Raw genomic sequence first — 23,396 nt, forward strand, 5'->3', positions numbered from 1 at the left:
ACACACTTTTTAAAAAAGGATTTCATAAAATTCATTTTCAATAAAACCTAACGCTGGGGCCTCCCCGGTGGCACAGCGGTTGAGCGCTGGGTTGGGAAGCTGCCCGTGGCTTCTGTGGCACCGGTTCCATCCCCGGCAGCTCTCCGGCCACCGGAGGAGGGTCCCACATGGCGCGCAGACCTCTCCTGCCGCCCGCTGCTCCCCTGAGCAGTGTCCTTCGGTCCTTCTGCCTGCGCTGCTCCCCGCTCTGGCTCTGGTGAACTCTCTCACCCTCCCGCGCTTCTGACTGTACCCAGTGCATGTATAAACAAAACAAATAAATAAAACATGCCTCTATAAAAAAAAACCAAAAACCTAATGCTGGAATATAAATTTGCTAAGTATATTAGTATGTTTATCAAGAACAAGCAGCAATCCTCTCAATGATGAAAAATTAAACATTCCCTTATAGACAGAAAAAAACCCCACAAGAATGTCTTCTTCCACCATATTAATGCCTAAGAAATTTATGAATATTTTCTCTAATGCTGTTCCTTATGTTTTCACTCTCTAGCAGTACTCAAAGAGCAAGAGTTCTTTATTTTGATAAAGACTAATTTATCAAATTTGTTTATAGATTGTTTATGGTATTCTAAGAATTCTTTGCCTCTCCCAAGAGCACTAAGATTTTCTCCTGTTTCCTTCTAGATTTATGGTTTTAGGCTCTACATTTAGATCTGTTATCTATTATATTGGTTATTACATATTACTTGAAAGATGAATCAAAATTCTTATTTTGCATAGGGATATCCAAATATTTCAGTACAAGTTGTCAAAAAGACTATTCTTTCTCCAATGCATTGCCTTTTCACCCATGTCAAAACCAATTGACCATATATATGCTGGTCTAGTACTGGAATCTTGATATTCCACTGATTTCATTATCTTTATGCCAATACTACACTGCCTTGATTTTTGTAACTTTACACTAAATCTTGGAAGTCAGGTAGTGTAAGTTCTCCAACCTTTTCTTTTCAAAGTTGTTTTGGCTATTTGAGATACTTTGCATTTCCACATATACTTTGTCAATTTCCACAAAAAAAGTTACTAGAATTTTTATTGGAATTCTGCTAAATCTATAAATCAATCTGGAGAAAATTGGAATCTTAAAAAAATAGTGAATCTTTGATCTATGAACACAACTATCACTGTTGAGAGCTTTCATTTGTCTTCGCAAAGTTTTGTAGCTTTCTGTACATGTCTCCCACATCTTTTGTCAGATTTGTCCCTAAGTGGTTGATAATTACAGAAGTCTGTAAATTACATTTTTTAGTTCAGTTTCCATTTGTTATTTGAGGCATAATTTACATATTGACATATAATCTACCTAAAATTCACAAAATTTACATGTGCAATTTGAAATTTTAAAATGAACAGCTGTGTGAACATCACCAACACAGAATATCACCAACCCTTCAAATGTTCCCTCATCTCCCTTTGTAGCCCCACACCCTTGTCTCAGGCTTTTCAAGAACCACTGATTTGTTTTCTATCATTACAGTTTTATTTTGCATAGAATATGATGTAAATTTAATCAGGTAGATGAGGCTTCAGTGTCTGGTTTATTTACTGGCTTTTGGGATTCAGTGATGCTGATAGATGAGTATTTTATTCCATTATACCTGAAAAGTATAGATTACAACAATTATTCATTTCCCTGTTGTTAGACACTTGAGTTATTCCCTCTTTTGGGTCATTATGAATAAAGCTGCAACAAAGATTTGTGTACAAGTCTGCATGGACATATGCTTTTGTTTCTCTTGGGTAAGAGAATGGACTCTGGACTCCACCAGTTATTTTATCAGTGAAAAGTTAGTATTTTATCAGTGCTAGCTAGGTTACTGAAAAGACAAAATGTAAACACTATCAGACTTCCTACCAGATTCAAATGCAAGGAGCTTAGAAGGAGCCCTCCTATCCTAACAAGAAAAAAGCACTCAAAGCTGAAAAATTAACAACTTTTTCGGGCTGAGGTGAAGACACAAGGGCAAACTGTTGCCTCCATGATGACAGAGACATATAGGGGGATACAGGAAGCTGTGGCTTATCTAAGCTGAAGAGACCCACAAGCAGAAACTACCCAGGGAGCAGATGCTGAGGTAGGAGAAGCTGAACTGAGATAGGAGAAACTGAATTGGGGCATCTCAGTGTAGACAAGTGTGAGTTAAAAACTCCAGGGGTCCCTGTCCCCAAAATATTGATGACCAATAACCAGAGAACCCCTGTGTGGGAAGTTGCTGGAAAAATTATCGTCATTTTCTAATGGCCTGTGTCTTCCTTATGTATTAGGAAATTTTGGATGTGAAGTATGCTAATACAGAAAATGCTGTGTTTATGGGTTTCCAAAATATTTGGGCAGTGAAGATGACAACAGAGCTCTGGCTAAGTAGTGTGCATCTTTAGTCTCCTTAGATAAAACAAATTATCAGAAAATCTCCAAGGACAAGATGAAAACACTAATAAATACAGTAGATAGAATCTGACTACATTAATAATCACTTTGAGTATCAATGATCTAAATGTACCAATTAAAGAGAAATTGTCAGAGAGGATCAAAAAACAAGACCCAAACATATACTGTCTACAAGTAACCCAGTTTAAATATAAAGGCATATACAAATTAAAATTAAAGGGATGTAGCAAGCCCCTTCATGCCTACAGCCAGCCCCCAGTGCCAGCACTGGTCTCACTGTCACCGGCGACATGGGGCCAAGCTCCTAAAGCTGTAAGTGCAAAATCAACAGTTCAGCAGGGAACACACCCAAGTTAATTTTACAAAGCCAGCATTATCCTCTTACAAAAGCCAAATAAGGACATTTCAAGAGAAGAAAACTACAGCTCCATATCCCTGATGATAGATTCAAAAAGTTTCAGTAAATACTGACAGAATTCAACAGTGCATTACAGGATTGTGCCCCAAGGTCCATGGGACACAGGGATGGTTCAACATCTGCAAATCAGTAAGTGTGATTAATGAAATAATATTTAAAAATAAGTAATAATAGGGGCTTCCCCGGTGGCGCAGCGGTTGAGCGCTGGGTTGCGAAGCTGCCCGCAGCCTCTGCGGCGCCGGTTCGATCCCCGGCTGCTCCCCGGCCACCGGAGGAGGGTCCCGCATGGCGCGCAGATCTCTCCTGCCGCCCGCTGCTCCCCTCAGCAGTGTACTTCGGTCCTTCTGCCTGCTCTGCTCCCTGCTCTGGCTCTGGTGAATTCTCTCACCCTCCCGCGCTTCTGACTGTACCCAGTGCATGTATAAACAAACAAACAAACAAATAAATAAAACATGCCTCTATTTAAAAAAAAAAAAAAAAAAAAATAAAAAAAATAAAAATAAGTAATAATATAAAATCCCAGGACTAGCTAGTCTCTGGATACCTGCCTGATATGGTAGAAGGAACAGTGCAGCAAGAATAAATATATTTTAACATATGACACAGCAATTGAGTCTTATTAATATCAACCTCAGGGCCTCCCTGGTGGTGCAGCAGGTTGAGCGCTGCCCTGTCAAGCTGTCCGCAACCTCTGCAACACGGGTTCAACTCCCGGCTGGCCAGGGAGAAACCCACATGGCGTGGCAGACCTCTCCTGCCTCCCCTTCTGCTCCCCCAGCAGTGTCTTTGGTCCATCTGCCTGTTCTGCTACCCGCTTTGTCTCTGGTGAATTCTCTCACCCTCCCGCGCCTCTGACTTGTACCCCAGTTCTTGTATAAATAAATAAATCTTTTTTTTTAATAGAGGCATTTTTTAAATTTATTTATTTGGTTGTTTGTTTGTTTTGTTTTGTTTATACATGCACTGGGTACAGTCAGAAGCACGGGAGGGTGAGAGAATTCACCAGAGCCAGAGCGGGGAGCAGAGCAGGCAGAAGGACCGAAGTACACTGCTGAGGGGAGCAGCGGGCGGCAGAGGAGGTCTGCGTGCCATGTGGGACCCTCCTCCGGTGGCTGGGGAGCAGTCGGGGATCGAACTGGAGCCGCAGAGGCCACGGGCAGCTTCGCAACCCAGCGCTCAACCGCTGTGCCACCGGGGAGGCCCAATAAATAAATCTTTTAAAAAATAAATAATATCAACCTCATTAATTCAGAGTTAATGATATATCATGAATGTTTTAAAGGAAAAAAACATGTTCTCTGGAACATTCTATTCGTATATATTTCTCATTATGATAATTCTTACCTACTCATTAAGACTGACTCAAGTGATCTTTATTAGGGTATGTTGTTGGTTCAGACAGTGATGTAAGTTTCATTTCATTTTCATTTTAGAAATTCACCAAAGATGGTTCATTTCTTCCTTACATACACCATTTACTATCATGGAATTTTTTAAAATGCAGGAACAGTAAGTACAATACTATCTTTAAGACACGCGCTGGATGAAATATGTTTATAGTGTTAACTGGTTATCTTTACTTTTTTTAAAATAAATTTTTTTATATTCCCCATACAATTGCAACCCCCTTATTTTGACCCCAATCCCTCCCCTCCCCGCTCCCCACCCCCCATAGAGTGTCTCTGGTTCATAGTTGTTTGTTGATTTTGATTTTCACTTTCTTATAGTTATTCATTTTCCTGGTCCCTTATTTAAGTTTTCTAGATTCCTGCTATGAGTGAGACCATCCGGTATTTTTCTTTTTCTTTCTGGCTTATTTCGCTGAGCATGATCCCTTCCAGTGCCATCCATGTTGCTGCAAATTGCATGTGTTTATCTTTTTTGAATGCTGAGTAATATTCCATGGTGTATATGTACCACATCTTCTTGATCCAGTCATCTATTTTTGGGCATTTGGGTTGTTTCCAAAGCTTAGCTATTGTAAACAGTGCTGCTATAAACATAGGGGTGCGGGTGCTCTTTGGAACTGATGTTTGTGTCCTTTGGGTAAATACCTAGGAGTGGAGTTGCTGGATCATATGGAAGCTCTATGTTTAGTAGGTTAAGAAATCTCCACACAGCTCTCCATAGTGGTTGGACCAGTTTGCACTCCCACCAACAGCGCAGGAGAGTTCCTTTTTCTCCTCAATTTCGCCAACATTTGTTGTTGCTAGTTTTTTTAATATGTGCCATTCTCACTGGTGTAAGATGGTATCTCATGGTAGTTTTGATTTGCATTTCCCTGATGACAAGTGATGTTGAACATTTTTTCATATGCCTGTTGGCCATTTGCATTTCCTCTTCAGAGAAGTTTCTTTATAGCTCTTCTGCCCATTTTTTGACTGGATTATTTTCTTTGTTTTTGTTGAGTCTCATCAGCTCTTTGCAGATTTTTGTGATCAGTCCTTTATCATTAGTGTTGTGTGCAAAAATGTTCTCCCAGTTGGTGGGGTTTCTCTTTGTTTTTGTTATTGTCTCTTTTGCTGTGCAGAAGCTCTTTAATTTGATGTAGTCCCAGCTGTTGATCTTTGCCTTCACTATCACTGCTTTGGGTGATGTGTCTGTAAAGATGTCTTTGAGGTGCATATCATGTAGTGTTTCGCCTATATTTCCTTCTATGTATTTTATGGTTTCAGGTCTTATGTCTAGTTCTTTAATCCATTTTGAGTTGGTTTTTATGTATGGTGTGAGGTAGTGGTCAAGCTTCATTCTTTTGCATGTAGCGACCCTAACTGGTTATCTTTAAACCATATAATATAGTGGTTAAGAAGATGAGATCTGAAATCAGATAGCCTGGTTCACATTCTCGCCCCTGTACTTATTAGCTGTGTGATATCAAACAATCCCTGTTCCTTAGCTATAAATTAGAGGTTTTGTCAGTATATACCTTAAGAGTATTCAATGAGTTAATAAATGTAAAATTCTTAGAACAGAAACCTATATAAAGTAACACTTGTGGAAAAAACATTTTTATTTGCTTGTTTATACATGCTATATCTCTACACAATGAGCTAGTAAAAGTGGTTGCTTGTGAGGAACATGGGGAGACTTTTAACACTGTAAATAAACCTTTATTCCTTTTTCGGTCCATGTAAGTTTATATCTTTTAAAAAATTAATTTGAGAATATATGTAGATTATAGATTTAAATTATATTTTAACTAAATTATAAATTCACAAGATCACTCATGAATTAGAGAGGCTAAATGCTTTAACAGACCCAAACTCAATGGAAATTCATATATTGTTCAAATGTCCCAAGGTACTATATCATTCTTTCTTGCGTTCACCCAGCCCTTCCCATACCTTTGTAAAAAGTCCTTTTATTAAACTCTCTTCAAATTGCCCAATTTGAGGGGCCTCTCTGGTGGTGCAAGGACTTAAGCACAGCACAGTGAAAATATCCCCAGTCAGGGAGCTGCCCACATGGTGCGCAGACCTCTCCTGTCTCGCCCACTGCTCCCCTCAGCATTGTATTTCAGTCAGTCTGCCTGTTCTGCTCCCCACTCTCCCTCTGGTGAATTCTCTCACGGTGCCACCCTCCCCGCACCTCTGGCCTATACCCCAGTTCTTGTATGCATAAATCAATCAATCTTTAAAAAAAAATTGCCCAGTTTGAAAAAAAATGGCCAAGTTTGAGTGTGCCATCTAAGACTAAGAAGTATGGTTTCTGTCACCTTGAAGGGTGACGGATGAGCCCAATCAGATGAGTTTTGTTTTTTTTTTTTTTTATAGAGGCATGCTTTATTTATTTATTTGTTTGTTTGTTTGTTTGTTTTGCTTATACATGCACTGGGTACAGTCAGAAGCTCTGGGTACACCAGAGCCAGAGCGGGGAGCAGAGCAGGCAGAAGGACCGAAGTACACTGCTGAGGGGAGCAGCGGGCGGCAGGAGAGGTCTGCGTGCCATGTGGGACCCTCTTCTGGTGGCCGGGGAGCAGCCGGGGATCGAACTGGCGCCGCCGCAGAGGCCGCGGGCAGCTTCGCAACCCAGCGCTCAACCGCTGCGCCACCGGGGAGGCCCGAGTTTTGTTTTCTTTTTAACCGTTGCTTTCACTCCATCTCGTGGGCATGATCCACCCCACAGGATCTCTGCTAATTGAAAGGACATATACAAAATAAAATAAAATAGAATAATTAAAAAAAATAAAGTCCTTCATCCATAAGAAAAAAATAAGAGGCATTCTGAGAAGTTATAGTATGTGAAGCTTTTCATAATGCATGATCCATGCAATCATATACGTTTGCATGGTCTAAAATTTAAGCAGAATTGCATATTGGCAAGATCTGTGGCACAGATTCTAGAGTTCACAATTTAGTCTTATAGTTTTTGCTCTATAATAATAAATTTGTTTCTTGCATTTAAAAAAAAAAGGACACATACAGCCTTTTGGCTTTTCTATGATCTATGGGTTTTCCCAGCTGTTTTAAGTGTATAACATTGAGCAATCACTTAGAAAATGTTAAGAATAAAGAAGATCAAGATTTTTTTAATGTCTGACATGCTTCCATGATTATCAAGGCAGTACTAAGACACTGTGTGATATGTTCACATATAATACATACTTTGTGTGATACATTTTATATTGTTATTGGTACAGAATAAAAATTCTAAAAGACCTTTTGTTTGGTCAAGAAAAAGCCAAAACTAGCAAGCTGACCACAGATATGAGGCATACTTCAAGTGGCATGGGAGCGGGTGGGGGGCGTGGACAGGGAGGTCAAAACAGGGAAGAGAAGAACACAAGCAAATGTGGTGATCGTTCAAGGGTGATACAGTGGCAGAACTATGGGCACTACACCTGAAGGGAGAAACCAATTACTGTACCAAAATGAACAGCAACATAAGAAAATTAAATTTTAAAAGATGCTAAAAGAGCTATGTGAGTGATTTTTAAAAGCACTAAAGTTGACACTTTGGAAGAGATAGGGAACAGCTGCAAGTTCAACTGGGGAAGATATATCTCTGCAGTATCTAAACTCATGGTGTTTATTTGTCTACGGTTAAATGCTTTTAGTGAGAGAACTTAGAAATGCCAATAGCATGTTGTTGAATATAAGCTGTCAGGAAAGTTCTGTAAGTTAAGGCTGTAGGCTAAGCTATAATGTAAGCTATAGTAAATCTGCAAATACTGTTTATCTTAGTGAACAGTATTTTTTTAAAGATTTATTTATTCATGCATACAAGAACTGGGGTACAGACCAGATGTGTGGAGGGGGTGGTGAGCGGGGAACAGAACAGGCAGACTGACTGAAACACACTGCTGAGGGGAGTAGCAGGCGAGGCAGGAGAGGTCTGCCACACCATGTGGGTAACTCCCTGGCTGGCCAGGATCGAACCCGCGCTGCAGAGGCTGCGGACAGCTTCACAGCACTGCACTCAACCACCTGCGCCACCAGGGAGGCTCCATGTGAATAGTATTAATATTTTGTGGTAAGTGATTTCATAAACAGACACATTGGGGCAAAACAACACAACGTGCTTGGAGGGGTAGAGGGCCAACTATTCAGTTGGCAGGCTCTGGAGTTAGGATTTTATCAAATACACTGAGAAATCATAGACAGGCTTGGGCAGGAAAATGACATAGATTCATGCACATCTGAAGCAGAATCATGTACCTGCTTTGTGATAACTAAATGGAGAGCACAGAAGCAGAGAAACCAGACTGGAGACTGTTGCCATGGTCCAGATAAGATGCACCGGACACTCAGACTAGAGTGGTGACCAAAACCTTCTATAATTTGAAAATGAAACTACTTTGATTGGCAATAGATCTATGTGGGTTATGCAAGGAAGAAAAGTATTAGAGCTGACCCCTAGCTTTCTGGCTTGAGCTCCTGGGCGGATTTCACGGGATTTGTGGGATGAAAAAAAATGAAGTTGTTTATTCATCAAAACCCTAATAAATTTCTCAGAAAGTTGATGTTCGTAATTGTTTTGTTTGTAATTATATTTTGTTTCCCTAAACAAAAATCATGATCTCTTCAAGTATCAAAGTTTGCACATACTTGGAAAACAGTGTTAAGTAGCAGATGTCAGCAGGCCAGATCAAAATAGGAGAGGCCAAGACCTCTGACTCAAAAGAAAAATATGAGAAATTAAGGAGGACAAGATCTGCACTGGCTAATGGAGCACGAACTACTCTAGCTGTTTTCTGCCAAACCAAAGTTAGGGAAAAGAGACCAAATGCCATGCTTGTACAGGTTTAAATAGTCCAGGGTTAAGGTAAGGAACCATAATTCCTGTCCTCTTGGTCAAATGAAAATTGATCTTTAAATGGAACTCTACTCTAGAAAGAGAAAAGAGAACTTCCCCACCCTCTTTTGGTCCTGAAAAACCTTTTATGAGATCATTCCAATATCCAGCAATACCACTTAACTCAGCTTAGTAGTTTATAATCCAACTATTGTCTCCCTATTCTGGTCTCAAAATCTGGAAAACCGGAGTGATTGTCCTTGTGACAATAATTTTAAATTAACATTCTTAATACCTAATGGAGCCCAAAGATCAATGTCCCCACATGGAGTCTCAGTTTTTGTTCTTTGCTGTGTCTGAACCATCCAAAAGCAACACCAGCTGCATTTCCTAAACAAAATTCACTCACATTAAAAGCATTAACGAAGCAATGCATTTTGCCAAAGATTTTTTGCACTGGGGATAGAATAGGACTTACACCACACAGCAAACTTACACCACACAGCAAACTAATAAAATTTTTCATTAGATATTATCCTAAAGCACTTGTTCTCTTGCCAGCCACTCTGGCTTTCCTTAGCATTTTCCCTGAAAGGTGGTCCATTTCTCTGTTACCCTGGAATCTGAATCCCCTTTACTGAACTTTTTTCTCTCTGAAGTATAAACCACAACCTATCACAGCTGTTAACAAATGGAGAGCTCCCCATTTTTTCCTCACCATTTGACACATTATTAAAGCTCATAGGTTGTGTTTGGCTTGGTTACACATATACACACAAGCCATCCTTCCATGCAGCCATAGGGACTCTTTTCTCACCACTGATTCTCAGAACCAAGAGCAGCACCTCGTGTGGTAGTCACAAGAATGAGAGCAGATAAGCTCAGGGATGCTTGTGAATTGATAATGAAAACCACAGAGGGCTGACCAGAAAGACAGCAGACACAAAAATGAATTGAGTCACCATTTTCTCAAGTCTCCAAGAATGATACAAAGGAAATAGACACAAAGAAAAGATGTTAATTCGTGAATGTAGAGGGTGCATCTGTGGTTCTCAACGTCAGTGAAGATTAAAACTACTCAAAGGGCTCATTAAAACACAGAATGCTGGAACCCACTCCTCCGATTTCTGATCAGAAGGTGTAGGGTAGAGCCTGAAAATCAGCATTTTTAACAAGTTCTCAGCTACTTCTTACTGTCTGGGATCACATTTAACATTCTTAATGACTAATGGACCCCAAAGATCAATGTCCCCACATGGAGTCTGTTTTTGTTCTTTGCTGTGTCTGCACTATCCAAAATCAACACCAGTTGTATTAGGGGTTAATTTCTTGGAGAATTCTGGTAGGCAAATGGATTAAATTTTGTGTGGTTTCTCCTCTACCCTCCCAGTGTTCTGACTCGTGAATTCAGGGCTGTCTTTTCTGTTTTGAAGTTTATCACTGTGGCATTTAGAACCATGATGAAATGTTAAGCAGGACTCAGGAGTCTTCAGACCTTGTTTGTGGAACTTGCTACTTTCTTCTTTCTGCCAAAGTGCATTTAGCAAAGTAAATTTATCACAGTAGTACAGATGATTCATATTTGAAAATAAAATGACTTTGAAATACAGCCAGCTTTTATCCATTTCCCCATGTGTATACTGGTTTTTTTTGTTTTTGTTTTTTTTTTAAAGATTTATTTATTTATTTATACAAGCACTGGGTACAGTCAGAAGCGCGGGAGGGTGAGAGAATTCACCAGAGCCAGAGCGGGGAGCAGAGCAGGCAGAAGGACCAAAGTATATTGCTGAGGGGAGCAGTGGGCACGGCAGGAAAGGTCTATGCGTCATGTGGGACCTTCGCTGGCGGCCAGGGAGCAGCCGGGGATCGAACTGGTGCTGCAGAGTCTGCGGGCAGCTTCACAACCCAGTGCTCAACTGCTGTGCCACTGGGGAGGCCCTGTATACCAGTTTTTTAATAAACCTCCAAATTATAGTCAAGGAACACATCAGGCATCACAACACAATTGCACATGGGACACTTTTTCTGCCATGTGTAGCAGGAAAAGGAGATGAGGAATATACAAATACTTCCATCGATGAGGTAGCATCTTAATGGTACTAGCGAAAAATGCTATGTGAGTCTGTAAGACCAAGTAAAAATTTCAAACTAGAAAAAAATTCCTCAGTACAAAAAAAAGGAAACTCCCCCACCTCCTTTTTATTAAAGCATTTATTTTAGAAACCTAGTAATTGTAAATTCTTTTTCTGCCATTTTGAGAAATGGAAATCTTTAGAAAAGCTAAATAAACCTGTCAGTTTTACGACCTGAAAATGTTTTTTTCAAGGATCTCGGAGCCAACTCTGATAAGTAATCACTAAGGAAGAGAGACCCCTCGCTCCCAGTTTCCATGGAAGGGGAAAACAGTAACTTGGCAGGGCACACCGACTCCAAGTTACAAAACTACCTTTTGTGGTAAAGAAATGAGAAGTTTTTCATTTGGATAAGGGCAGTTAGCAAACAAATGGCAACCGCAATAATTAAGTGAATTTAGGATGAACTACATATGACAAATGTCTTCTGACTTGAGGACTAGTTATCATTTATCTTCAAAACAGGTATGTAATGGACTATCTCTGCTTGGCTACAAAAGATTGAGGGTGCATATCACAGTCTGGTGAATGCTTATTCAATAGGAACACGGTTTTCTTTCCTGTGTTTCATGGAGAGGAATGTCTGCCTGGGCAGGAAAGTCTACTCTTAATTAAACATCCCTTGAGATCATGCTCAGCGAAATAAGCCAAAAAGAAAAAGAAAAATACCGGATGGTCTCACTCATAGCAGGAATCTAGAAAACTTAAATAAGGGACCAGGAAAATGAATATAAGAAAGTGAAAATCAAAATCAACAAAAAAACTATGAACCAGAGACACTTTTTTGGGGTGGGGGGGCGGGAGGGGAAGGATTGGGGTCAGAATGGGGCGTTTGCAATTGTATGGGGGAATATAAAAATAAAATTTAATATTTAAAAAAAAATAAATAAATAAAATATCATAGATTCTAAAAAAAAAAAAAATAAAAATAAACATCCCTTGAAGAAAATAACATTTCCTAAATAACATTTCCAAAATAACAAGGTATCAACTGATGTCTGAATGGAAAGCCTAGAAGACAGGGTAAGATGTTGATTGAGAAAAAGAGGGAAGAGGGCATTTCAGACATAAAATTATGAGCCATGCAAGAAAGTGAGGAAGAGTGGGCAAGTCAATTTTGCTGGAGTGGAGGATTGTGCAGCTATTTAGCAAGAGGCTCAGGGAGTGTCATGAGTTCAATGCCAAAGCATTTGTCTTATCTCTGTGCTTATAATCATAGCACAAATGATTAACAGAACTCTCCAAAGCAGCAAAGTGTCAAGTGATGATAAATGACTCAATACAAACTTTATCAAAATTAAAGCAAGCTATTTTTTTGGTGGAAATGGCCTGACTTGGGATTTTATGTGGAAGGCTAAGCAATCTTAAGATCCTTAAAGATCCTTAAAGATTTTAATATAGATAATTTAGTTGACAAAATTCTGCTCTCTACCTACTATGTGCCAAGTACTGAGCTAAGCACTGAAGAAATGGAAATAATAAAAGAGAAATGGTGTCTGCATTTGGAAAGCTTACAGTCTAGCAGGTAGGTGCGGGTATAACACCTGTGACCTCTATTAAGTCTTTTTTATTGTGTCAGGCTTGGAGCACTTACCCAACTTCCAAAGTCAGCATTATTATACAGGCATTCCCCCACTTTTCGAAAGTTATCATCACCACACTTCACTTTTATGAAAGGCCTACAGTAGTACAGGTGTACATTGTTTTATTGCGCTTCGCAGATACTGCATGTTTTATACACTGAAGTTTTGTACAACCAAGAGTCGGTGCCATTTTTCCTGTTACTCAAGAGTCTCTGTGTCATTTTGGTTATTCTTGCAACATGTCAAACTTTTTCATTTTTAGCTGTTAAGGTGATATGAGATCAGTGATCTTTGATCTGTCACTGTAATTGTTTGGGGCTGCACACCCATATAAAACAGCAAATTTAGTGTGGTTTAATTTTTTTAGGATCTGTAGTTGATTGTCCTTCCTTTATTCCTGATACTGGTGACTTGTGCTCTCTTCCTCTTTCCTCCATCAGTCTAGCTAGAAGTTTGTCAATTTTGGTCTCTAGAGAACCAGCTTTTATCCTTTTTAATTCTCTCTCTAGTCTTTAACATTATTTATTCTCTTCTCTTTGTAATTTCCTTCCTTTTATTTACATTGTTTACTCTTCTTTTCCTGATTCTTAATGTAGGTTGTTAGTCCTGGATTTTAAATCTTTCTTCTTTTCTGAGTTCTTACATATCTCAGCTGTCTCTGACTTTTGAACACTGGTATAATTTGACAGTGTAGAATTTGGGGGTCATTTTCTTTTGCCCTTGATACACTGTCAAGATATCACTCCATTGTCTTTGGGTATCAAATGTTGGGGGGTAGTAATCTGAAGTCTGCCTAATGTTTTCATATTTATATATAATTTTACTTTCCAACCTAGGTACTCATGATTTTTTTCTTCCTCCTTTGATACTGAAAATTTTGCCAGGATATTCCCAGAGTCTGCTTTGTTAATTTTAACAAGGACAAAAACAGCCTTTCCATTTCTAAATTGTTAACCACTACCACGTCCTTAAAGTTTACTGAAGGAAAAAAAAATCTCCAAAACTCTTATCTCTTTCCCACATCTTTCATCTTCCTGGTCATTTGCGTTTCTTTATTTTCCCTTGTATTCTGGAAATGTTCCACACTTGTTTTTCTGCCTTCTACTGTCCCGCTATAATAACACTGTCATATTTTTGGATTCCTTTGCATTATTTCCATCTGTCATAATATTCAGACCTTTAAGTGTACTGCAGAAGCCAACACACTGCATTTTTGCCTTCACCACAACTTCTTCCTTCAGGTACCCACCATCATGTTGTGGAGACTTTCTTTCCTTTTCATCTTTTAGGAAGAAAGCCAGCCACTGTACTCTAAAATGGTGCTCTGATCTTTCTGTGTGAGAAGAAAAAAATCTGATGTTTGTTCTTTTGAATCTTTAGGAAAGCAATGCCTTGCCCCTGTGTGGCATTATCTTTCTAGAATACTTTTCCATCTACTTACTCTCAATAGAGGCTGAGTTACCCTGAATTGGACAACAGTCGAAAGTCCTTAGTGACTTTCACTGTCATCTCAGGTGCTGGCAGCCTCCTCACCTCAGACCTAGATGTGCATGTCAGGAAAGCTTGGAAAGTCAGGATTCAATTAGCAAAGTCTAACAGCATTCACTCAGCACGAATCCACTGGCCTGAGACTGCTCTCTTGATCTGACAGTTGGCAATCTTTAATTCGAAGTCAGATGTTTACAGCATCTGTTTCAGGAAACTAGATTATATGGAGCATTAAGCCTTAAGTGAGCACTGCTCTCAGAATTTTTCCTAGCTCTGCAACTGTTTGATGAGTTTCTTTAAGGACAAATAATCCTAAAACACGTGAACCTCTGCCCACCTTCTCCTGCGTGTTGTTGCTAGGAGTTTTAATCTCTAAACAAATAGAAAAAGAAAGGATTCTGGGTTTTGAAATGAGGTTCACTGTTTTTTAATCAGTGACTCCTGTATCCCAGATTTAGGAATGGATCCTCCTCCCTCAATTCTTTGAGGGGCTCTGAACTGTTTATTTTCAGAAGATGGACAAGGAAATGAATGACCTAAGATGATGCTCCTTGATCACGCCAGCTCTGATGTCTCTTATCTTAATTTCCCAGGATGCTTGCTAGTTTTATCTTTTTGTTTATTTGGATTTTTAAGGCTATTTTAATAAGATTTTAGAAGGAAAAATAACAGGTCTGACTGGCCAGTCTGTCACCATAGCAACCAGAGCCCTCTGTAATGGTCTTCTGAATACAGTGCTTATTTGGCATGATTCTGTTGATGACTGTGTCACTGGTAAAAATAAAGTCATCAATGTGAAAAATTTTCTAACTCAAAGACTCTTCCACCAAGGCTGGATAACACTAATTCTACTACTTAGCTGTTAAAAAAAAGAAAAGATTAACTTGCCATTTGTGACAACATGGACAGAAATGGGGGGATAACGCTAAGTGAGTAAGTCAGAAGGAGAAACACAAATGCCAGATGACTTCAATTAAATATGTGGAATAGAGAAACAAAACAAAGGGTCAAAACCAATTTTAAAAACCCAAGAAATCTGACTGGAATGGAAAGCAGGGCGTGGCACCGCCCCAGTGGACCATGCTGGGGGACTCTGGTGCCTTGGTGGCAAGTGTGGCATGGTGACATATACCTCAAGAGTGGGACCCTCATCTCTGAATCACATACAGTGTTATAAAACAACAAACACACAAGGAACTCATACAACTCAACAGCAAAAAACAATCAGATTGAAAAATGCGCAAAGGACCTGAATGGACTTTCTGCCAACGAAGAACATACAATGAGCCAACATGCAATATTGCTAATCAAGGAAATGTTTATGAAAACCACAATGAGATATCCCCTCACACCTGTTAGAATGGCCATTATGCAAAAGGGGAAGAGATGACAAATGGTGGCAAGGATAATGGAGAAGAGGGGAAAAGGAGCCCTTGTACCTCCTGGTTTACAACCATTATGGAAAATAGAATGGAGGTCCCTCAAAAACATTAAAAAAAAAGACTACCATATGACCCAGCAGTCCCACTGAGGGGTGTATTCCCAAAGGAACTGAGGAGATTATCCGTGCTTCCATGTCTACATATTCACAATCGCCAAGACATGGCAACAACCTAAGTGCCTGCTGACAGATGAGTGGATGAAGAAAGTTGCATTGCATATGTACAATGGAATATTATTCAGCCTTGAAAGACAGATATCCTGTCACTTGCAACATAATGGATGAAACTGGGCATTACCGTAGTGAAGCAGACAGAGAAAGAAAAATACTGCATAATCTCCTATGTGGAATCTAAAAATGCCCATTACCAGGGAAGAAGTGGGAAAAAATGTGGAAATGTTAGTCAAAAGGCATAAATTGCAATGATGTAAGATGAGTAAGTCTAGAGACAGAGGTCCACATTGTACTCTGTAAATATGCTAGAAGGGTAGATTTCAGCTGCAACCACCACATGCCAAAAAAATAGTAACCAGGGCCTCCCTGGTGGCACAGCAGTTGAGCACTGTGCTGCGAAGCTGTCCGCAGCCTCTGCAGTGCTAGTTTGATTCCCCACCGGCCAAGGAGAAACCCCACATAGTGCAGCAGACCTCTCCTGCCTCGACGCTGCTCCCCTCATCAGTGTCTTCGATCCGTCTTCCTATTCTGCTCCCTGCTCTGGCTCTGGTGAATTCTCTCACCCTCCCGTGCTTCTGACCTGTACCCCAGTTCTTGTATAAATAAATAAATCTTAAAAAAAAATAACCATATGAGCAGATGAGAATGAAGATGATTCTTTACTGATTAATCATATGCTAACATAAGAATTCTTAGCATATAACAACTTATAAAGTATTTTTGGATGAATAGATATTACTGTCTCATCTACCCGTACAAGTTTCTACATCCCAGCCAGTTCTGAATGTCAAAACCAACATATTTCTAAGGAACTCTTTAAAATACAGCTGAATATTCTGACTTTCCCCTGAGAACAATGATCAAGACCAGGATCCAGTATCGTTCCTTTTAACAGAAGGAATTCTGATGCAACTGCTATGTTCTGAGGAATTAAAAAAAAAAAAAAAGCATGCCTTTAAAATGTGCCCAGTCATAGTTCATAATGAAGAATTCACTGCCACTTCCATAGAAAATGATTAACTTGGACCAACACTGAAATAGGTCTGTCTTTCAGAAATCAAGGGTCATGTGAAAATGACATGAACTCACATTTCCTGGCTTGGTGTTTCTGTGGAATTTCTGGATTACATGAATGTCCACTTTAATGAATTCATTTGAAGGAAGTAAATGAATTCCAACTCTGATAGAAGAACAGGGCATTTTCAGCAGGCAGCTCCAGGCACCTCCTTCTATAAAAGGATTACAGGCTGGGGTCCTCAGGAAGCCATCTCTGAATACAGACCAGCATATAGGAAATTTGTAAGGGAAAGTCCTTGAGGTTACCATTTGTAGGGAAAGTAAGAAAATGAATTAGGCAGAGAGAGAAACTGAGCTGAGCTGCAGTCCCACCAAAGGGTTCAGACAACCCTCCAGGCAGCTCTGGAGCTGAGATGGCCCTGGAAATGTTCTCCCAAGTTTTGGGCCTAGGCCTTTATGACTCAGTATTGACCAGACACTGGACACATCTGCTATGGAAAGCTATGAATTTTTCTTCAACTGAGGCAATCTTCAATGAAAGGCTAGCTTCCAAGGATCACCTGCCACAGCACTCACAGCCTGAAGGAAATAAATCATTTATGTCAGAGGACAGGGGCGACGCAGCACCATGAGATCACCATGCTGCATCCTGATTTTGGTGGTGACCACAGCTTTGCTTATTCCCTAGCTTTACCACACGTGTGTTAAATCTCACTTATTTTTGCCTGGTTGTGAAGCTCAGAACAATGGAATCCTTCTCTAAGCATCTTTGTGTCTTATTTCAGCTTATTTCATTCATTTCCATTGTTGTACACCTTGTTTAATGTGCCCCTGCAGGTGCTCCCACTTCACTACTATCGGGCATGTGGGTTGTACAAGCCTTGTTTGTTTGTTTGTTTTTAAAGTGCGATTGTGAACACTGCATGTGATGTATATATATCCCGGGGATTACACATGTGTGTTTCTAGGGTGTGTGCTTAGGAGTGAACTTCTGGTCTAGGAATTTGCATTTTCAATGTTAATATAAAATGCCAAAGTACTTTCTGATTTTCACTCACAACAGACACATCTGAGAGTGCCCACTGATCTCTGTCTGTACCACTGGAGACAGGCTTGGAAATGCTGCTGTAAGACCCCAAGTCATAGTGACCTACAACAAACTAGGTTTGTATTTCTTTTTTTTTTTTTTTTAAGATTTTATTTATTTATTTATTTATTTATTTATTTATTTATTTATTTATTTATTTATTTATTTATTTATTTATACAAGCAATGGGCACAGTCAGAAGCATGGGAGGATGAGAGAATTCACCATAGCCAGAGCAGAGAACAGGACAGGCAGACAGACAAAGTACACTGCTGAGAGGAGCAGCAGCCGTGGTGGGAGAGGTCTGCGTGCCATGTGGGACCCTTGCTGTGGTCAGGGATCGAACCGGCGCTGCAGAGGCTGCGGGCAGCTTCGCAACCCAGCGCTCAACCACTGCGCCACTGGGGAGGGCCTAGGTTTGTATTTCTTATCCCTGATGATACACAACTGCAGGGTCACTGCAGGATCTAGCTGAGGGAGCACACTATCTACAGCATTTCTGTAGAAATCTTCTACTTTCTAGATACATATCCATGGCATCTGCAAACAGAGGCTGCATTACTTCTTCCTTTCTAAATCTTCTGCTTCTAAATACTTTCTCTAAACTAACTGCATTGGTGTTTCATACATTTTAAAGTTATATTATTGGATATATACAAATATTCATGCTTCTTATCATTAGGAAGTGACCCTAGGCCAGCCTCCTGACCAAGAGACTAGCAGCCGATTGTGGACACAGGAGCTGGCCCAGCCACAACTTTTTTCAATAATAATTACCCAAAACTTAATGCTTTAAGCAACAGTCATCTGTTTAGCCCAGTATTCAGTGAAGCAGCAATCTGTGTTGGGCTCAGCTAGATGGTTCTTTGGTCCACAAGAAAGCTTGCTTATGTCAGCTGCCTAAGTTAAGAGATGAGCTAAAGAAAGAACAATTTCATTTGCATGCAGAATTAAGAGAGACAACAGAAGGGCAAGAGATGTTTCCCTCATCTCCAGGAAGATAGAGTTAAGGTCACCAGGGAAGTTGCGGGGGGCGGAGAAACAGGTACTGAATTCAAGTGCCCCAGTCTTAGTAATTTCCACAGCATCACAAACTCAACAGCAAATCCTCCATTGTATTAAAAATACACCTTTGAGATTATTGAAAAAAGAAAGAATAACCTACCATGTGCTCACAGGATGACAAGAATTCAACGAAGGAGAAACCCCAGGAATGTGCCTGGTAGGCATGAGCTCCACTCAGAGAGCTCCGGAAATACCCTTGGATTCATTTTCATGCTTTGATAGATGTCTAGGAACCATCTTCCAAGCCTAATAATCCTTAATCCTCCAGTTTTCTAGGATAAATGAAACATACTGTATGTTTAAAGTACAAAGTCAGTGAATTAACACAAGGATTAAAAATCTCAAATTTTGTGGAATGAAGCAAATAGTTGCCAAGTTAGTTTAAAACACACTGGAATTCCAATTTTATACTACCAGCTGATTCACTGCATGATATTTGATGTCACTTGCCCTTTCTGTGTGTTAATTGCTTCATCAGAAGCAGTACATAATACCAATGATTAGTTAACATATCCAAAGAATTTATTCATTTGCATACTTTTAAAGATTTATTTATTTTTGCATAGAAGAACTGAGGTGTAGGCTAGAGGTGTGGGGGGTGAGAGGATTTACCAGAGACAGAGTGGGGAACAGAACAGGCAGATCAACTGAAATACACCACTGAGGGGTGCAGTGGGAGAGACAAGAGAGGTCTGCTGCGCCACATGGGTCACCTCCCTAGCCAGGGATTGAACTCAGGCCACAATGGTGATAGTGCTGAGACTTACCCCTACGTCACCAGGAAGGCCCCAAGGAAGAATTTAAAAACATATGACCTCTTTTCCACTTGACTGATGGGGCACTGATGGCCTGGTGTCTGAAATGGAGGCATGACATCTACAAAGCGGAGTCTTTCTGAAGCAAGAGATACGGAAAGAAATAAATTTTCAAGCATTGTTGAGGGAACACTCTTAAAAGTCTTTAAAGAGAGAGTTAAAAATCAGAACCCAAAGGGCCCTGTGCAGGACACAATTCCAAGGTGAAAAGGCTCACAGTTTAAGGAGACAAATGGGTCAGTGGTATAAATATGATGGGAAAGGGCAAACACAGAAGCGTGTACAAGGCAGCCCATAGGAAATAATGATGAATTCTTTCTTAAAAAGGGATACTCAGAGACATTTTCACAGAGGTAATGAGAGCCACAGATTATGGGTCTGGTAGGTAATACGTGCTCACTGAATTTTTTTCAAATAAATGAATTAAAGGCATCACCCACAGTAGTCACCAAGGGCAAGAGCATGGACAGATGGAACATGGGATTTCCAGGAAGCTATAGTGATTTATTTAGCATCACCTGAATGCTGCCATCTTGCCATGGCAAAGTCACTTTTGTTCCCACCCCACCAACTGCTGTGCTACAAAGTACAGTGCTGACTGCAGACAACAGGTGTCACACTTGGGCTCACACCAAGTGGAATCTAGAAAACCTTTATTTTCACACTAAGGAGTAAGAATGAAATTTTGCATTAGATGTCCCTTTCTCCAGACCCCGCTTTGTAGAAACTTCCATGTCATCTGTTGATTTAAAAAAATCAAGTTTCAATTTATTTCCAAATTAGGTTTCACTTACTACTGATACAGATTTTCCTTTGGCTACATAGTCTCCCCACCCCCCACCCCCCAAAAAATTAAAGTAGTATTATAGAGTCAAGTTCATTTAAGTAACTTTCAGGAAAGTTTCTGTTACCTTTCACACTAGAATTAGTCCTTCTCAAGTCACAAATCATCTGACCCAAGTCCTCCCTGGGAAGAAAAATCTTTCAGGGAGTTGAGGAGTCTGACCTCTGAGACTATAGCGTGGGCTTCTTCACTTATGAGCTGTGTGGCTGGCTCAGGAAATGTGGTCTCAGGCTTCACCAGCTATCAAAACAGAGGCAGCAGTTGTGACGCTCTGTCACTAGAGGGGCACTGGGACACACTGAGCCTCGCAGTCTTCCTTGGTTTCAAACCGGTTGGCATTGCCCCCACAGCTGCCATACCAGAACTGCTGGCAAGCCTGCTGCCCCTTGTTATAGTACCATTTCAGGATGTATTCCTGGCACTCGCCTTCCATCGGATCCATGGAACAAGGACCTGCAGCAAAGCATATGCAGACAGAGGTGAATTTCCTGCTGAGCATGATAAGAATGAAGAGATGGTTTGGAGTCACAAAGCTGGGGATGAATTTTAGCTTCACTACCAGCTGGTTGTGTGACCCTGAGTAAGTAGCAACCTCTCTGAGTCGCAAAGCAATATTTTTTTAAAAACCCTACTTCACAAAATTTTTGTAAGATATTACATATGTGAGAGGTACAATATGGCTATGGTTATTATTTTTCACAGTATTTAGCATATGGCAGGTAAATCAGATAATGTATAAGCAAATGAATTAACTAATATATAAAGCCTTCTGATACCAAGAACTTGTTGCTTATTGGGCTTTCTTCCCCTTTTTTTTCAAAGCACCTCAATCTCTTGCCTCATCCCAATCCTGCCCTGCTTCTAATGGCCTGAGAAAATCAGCTGGGGCATGGGAATTGTTCTAGGCCTTGAACAGGCATGTTTGAGTTGGCCTGTTGTGAGACTCTGGTGATGAGGGAAATCCAGCAATGAGAGCCCAGGAGAAGGAACCACAACAAATGCGTCTCTAAAACCCTGTCAGAGGCCAAAAAGAAAACAGTCCAATGGTGAACTTTCGACAGTCCTCTACAGATTCAACAAACAGATTTGGGGCTCAGCAAACTGATTCCAAACTGACAAGTCAAAGACCCTTGTAAACAGGCCATTTGCTCTTCCTAGGGACACTTGGTGGCTCTTGCCTTTGGTCTGGGACAGCACCACACAGGGGCTGCTCCTCCAGGATTATACTCCAGGAGTAGCACTTTCCAGCAGAACACTCCACGGCAAGGGAAATATTCTACATTTGCACTATTACCATGGCTACTGACATGGTAGCTATGTGGCTACTTGGCTTTGGAAATGTGACTATTGAAGTTTTAGTTTTATTTAAATTCAAATTATTTAAATTTAAGTGGCTTACATGACTAGCAGTTGGTCACCAACGCTACGGGAAAGTATGGTCCCCAACACACAAATTATCTCTAAGTATTCTTTGCATCCCAGCAATCAGGAAGCTTTAGTTTTAATTTTCCTTTCATCAATATGATACGGCATGACGGGGGTGGGGGGAGCAAATAAGTTTTCACTTAAGCAGTAAGCAGTTACTATTAACTTGTTGCTATTTCCCAACTTTACATTTGGCATCATTTTTACCATGAGTATTAATTTTTGCTGTCTTGGAAGAATCCTGCAGCAGCAGTCAGAAATCCACGAGTGAAAGAAAGAAGATGGGGAGAAAGAGAGAGATGATGGAGTGCCTATTCCTAAATTTATCTCGTTTGGCTATTTCCTTTGCCTTGGAAATATTTGTTTACTTTGGAATCTAAAAGGTAGGACATAGCCTCAGTATCTTAAAGGCCAATCTGTTTCCTTTCTATGTGGCAAACATATGAATTATCAAGTTTTATTCTCAAAATAACTCTAAGTGGCAGGTAGTCAAGTAATCCCCACTTTATGGCTCAGAAAACTGGGCCACAGAGGGATTAAATAATGTTCCCATGGCCACCATGGGAAACCATCCGGGCACATTCAAAACCATGGGTAATGGATTGGAAGAATAAACATTATTAAAATGGCCATCCTACCAAAAGCAATATACAGATTCAATGCTATTCCAATAAAAATTTCAATGTCATTCTTCAAAGAAATAGAACAATTATTGATGAAATTCATATGGAATCACCAAAAACTCCGAATAGCCAAAGCTCTCCTGAAAAAAAAAGAAGGGAATGGAGGCATCACACTCCCAGACTTCAAACTATACTACAAAGCCATAATCATCAAAACTGCATGGTATTGGAACAAGAACAGACACACAGACCAATGGAACCTAATAGAAAATCCAGAAATAAACCCACAGATTTAGGTCAACTAATCTTTGACAAGGGAGCAAAGAATATGCATTGGAGCAAAGAAAGTTTGTTCAATAAATGGTGCTGGGAAAACTGGGTCGCTACATGCAAAAGAATGAAGCTTGACTACTACCTCACACCATGCACAAAAACCAACTCAAAATGGATTAAAGAACTAGACATAAGACCTGAAACCATAAAATACATAGAAGGAAATATAGGTGAAACACTACATGATATGCACATCAAAGACATCTTTACAGACACATCTCCCAAAGCAGTGATAGTGAAGGCAAAGATCAACAGCTGGGTCTAC

The 23,396-nt window shown here is 40.1% G+C and overlaps 1 protein-coding gene and 1 long non-coding RNA gene across 2 annotated transcripts in view; one reads left to right on the forward strand and one right to left on the reverse strand.

Moving 5' to 3' along the window:
• Positions 1 to 4,313: 4,313 nt before the first annotated feature.
• On the forward strand, positions 4,314 to 21,739 carry LOC119256777 (uncharacterized). Its single transcript, XR_008549779.1, has 3 exons — positions 4,314 to 4,379; positions 18,003 to 18,103; positions 21,573 to 21,739. It is a non-coding gene; the product is annotated as an uncharacterized LOC119256777 (long non-coding RNA).
• LOC119237553 (collagen alpha-4(VI) chain-like) overlaps positions 20,653 to 23,396 on the reverse strand; it is a 78,484-nt gene continuing 75,740 nt past the window's right edge. The window contains exon 36 of the mRNA XM_054689881.1: positions 20,653 to 21,203. Coding sequence (XP_054545856.1) covers positions 21,028 to 21,203 — 176 coding nt within the window. The 3' untranslated portion in view covers positions 20,653 to 21,027. The remainder of the gene's footprint in view (positions 21,204 to 23,396) is intronic.

The sequence above is a fragment of the Talpa occidentalis genome, unplaced genomic scaffold (assembly GCF_014898055.3).
Source record: "Talpa occidentalis isolate TD23 unplaced genomic scaffold, MPIMG_talOcc4v2.1 talOcc4.10, whole genome shotgun sequence".
In the NCBI taxonomy this organism is placed as follows: domain Eukaryota; kingdom Metazoa; phylum Chordata; class Mammalia; order Eulipotyphla; family Talpidae; genus Talpa; species Talpa occidentalis.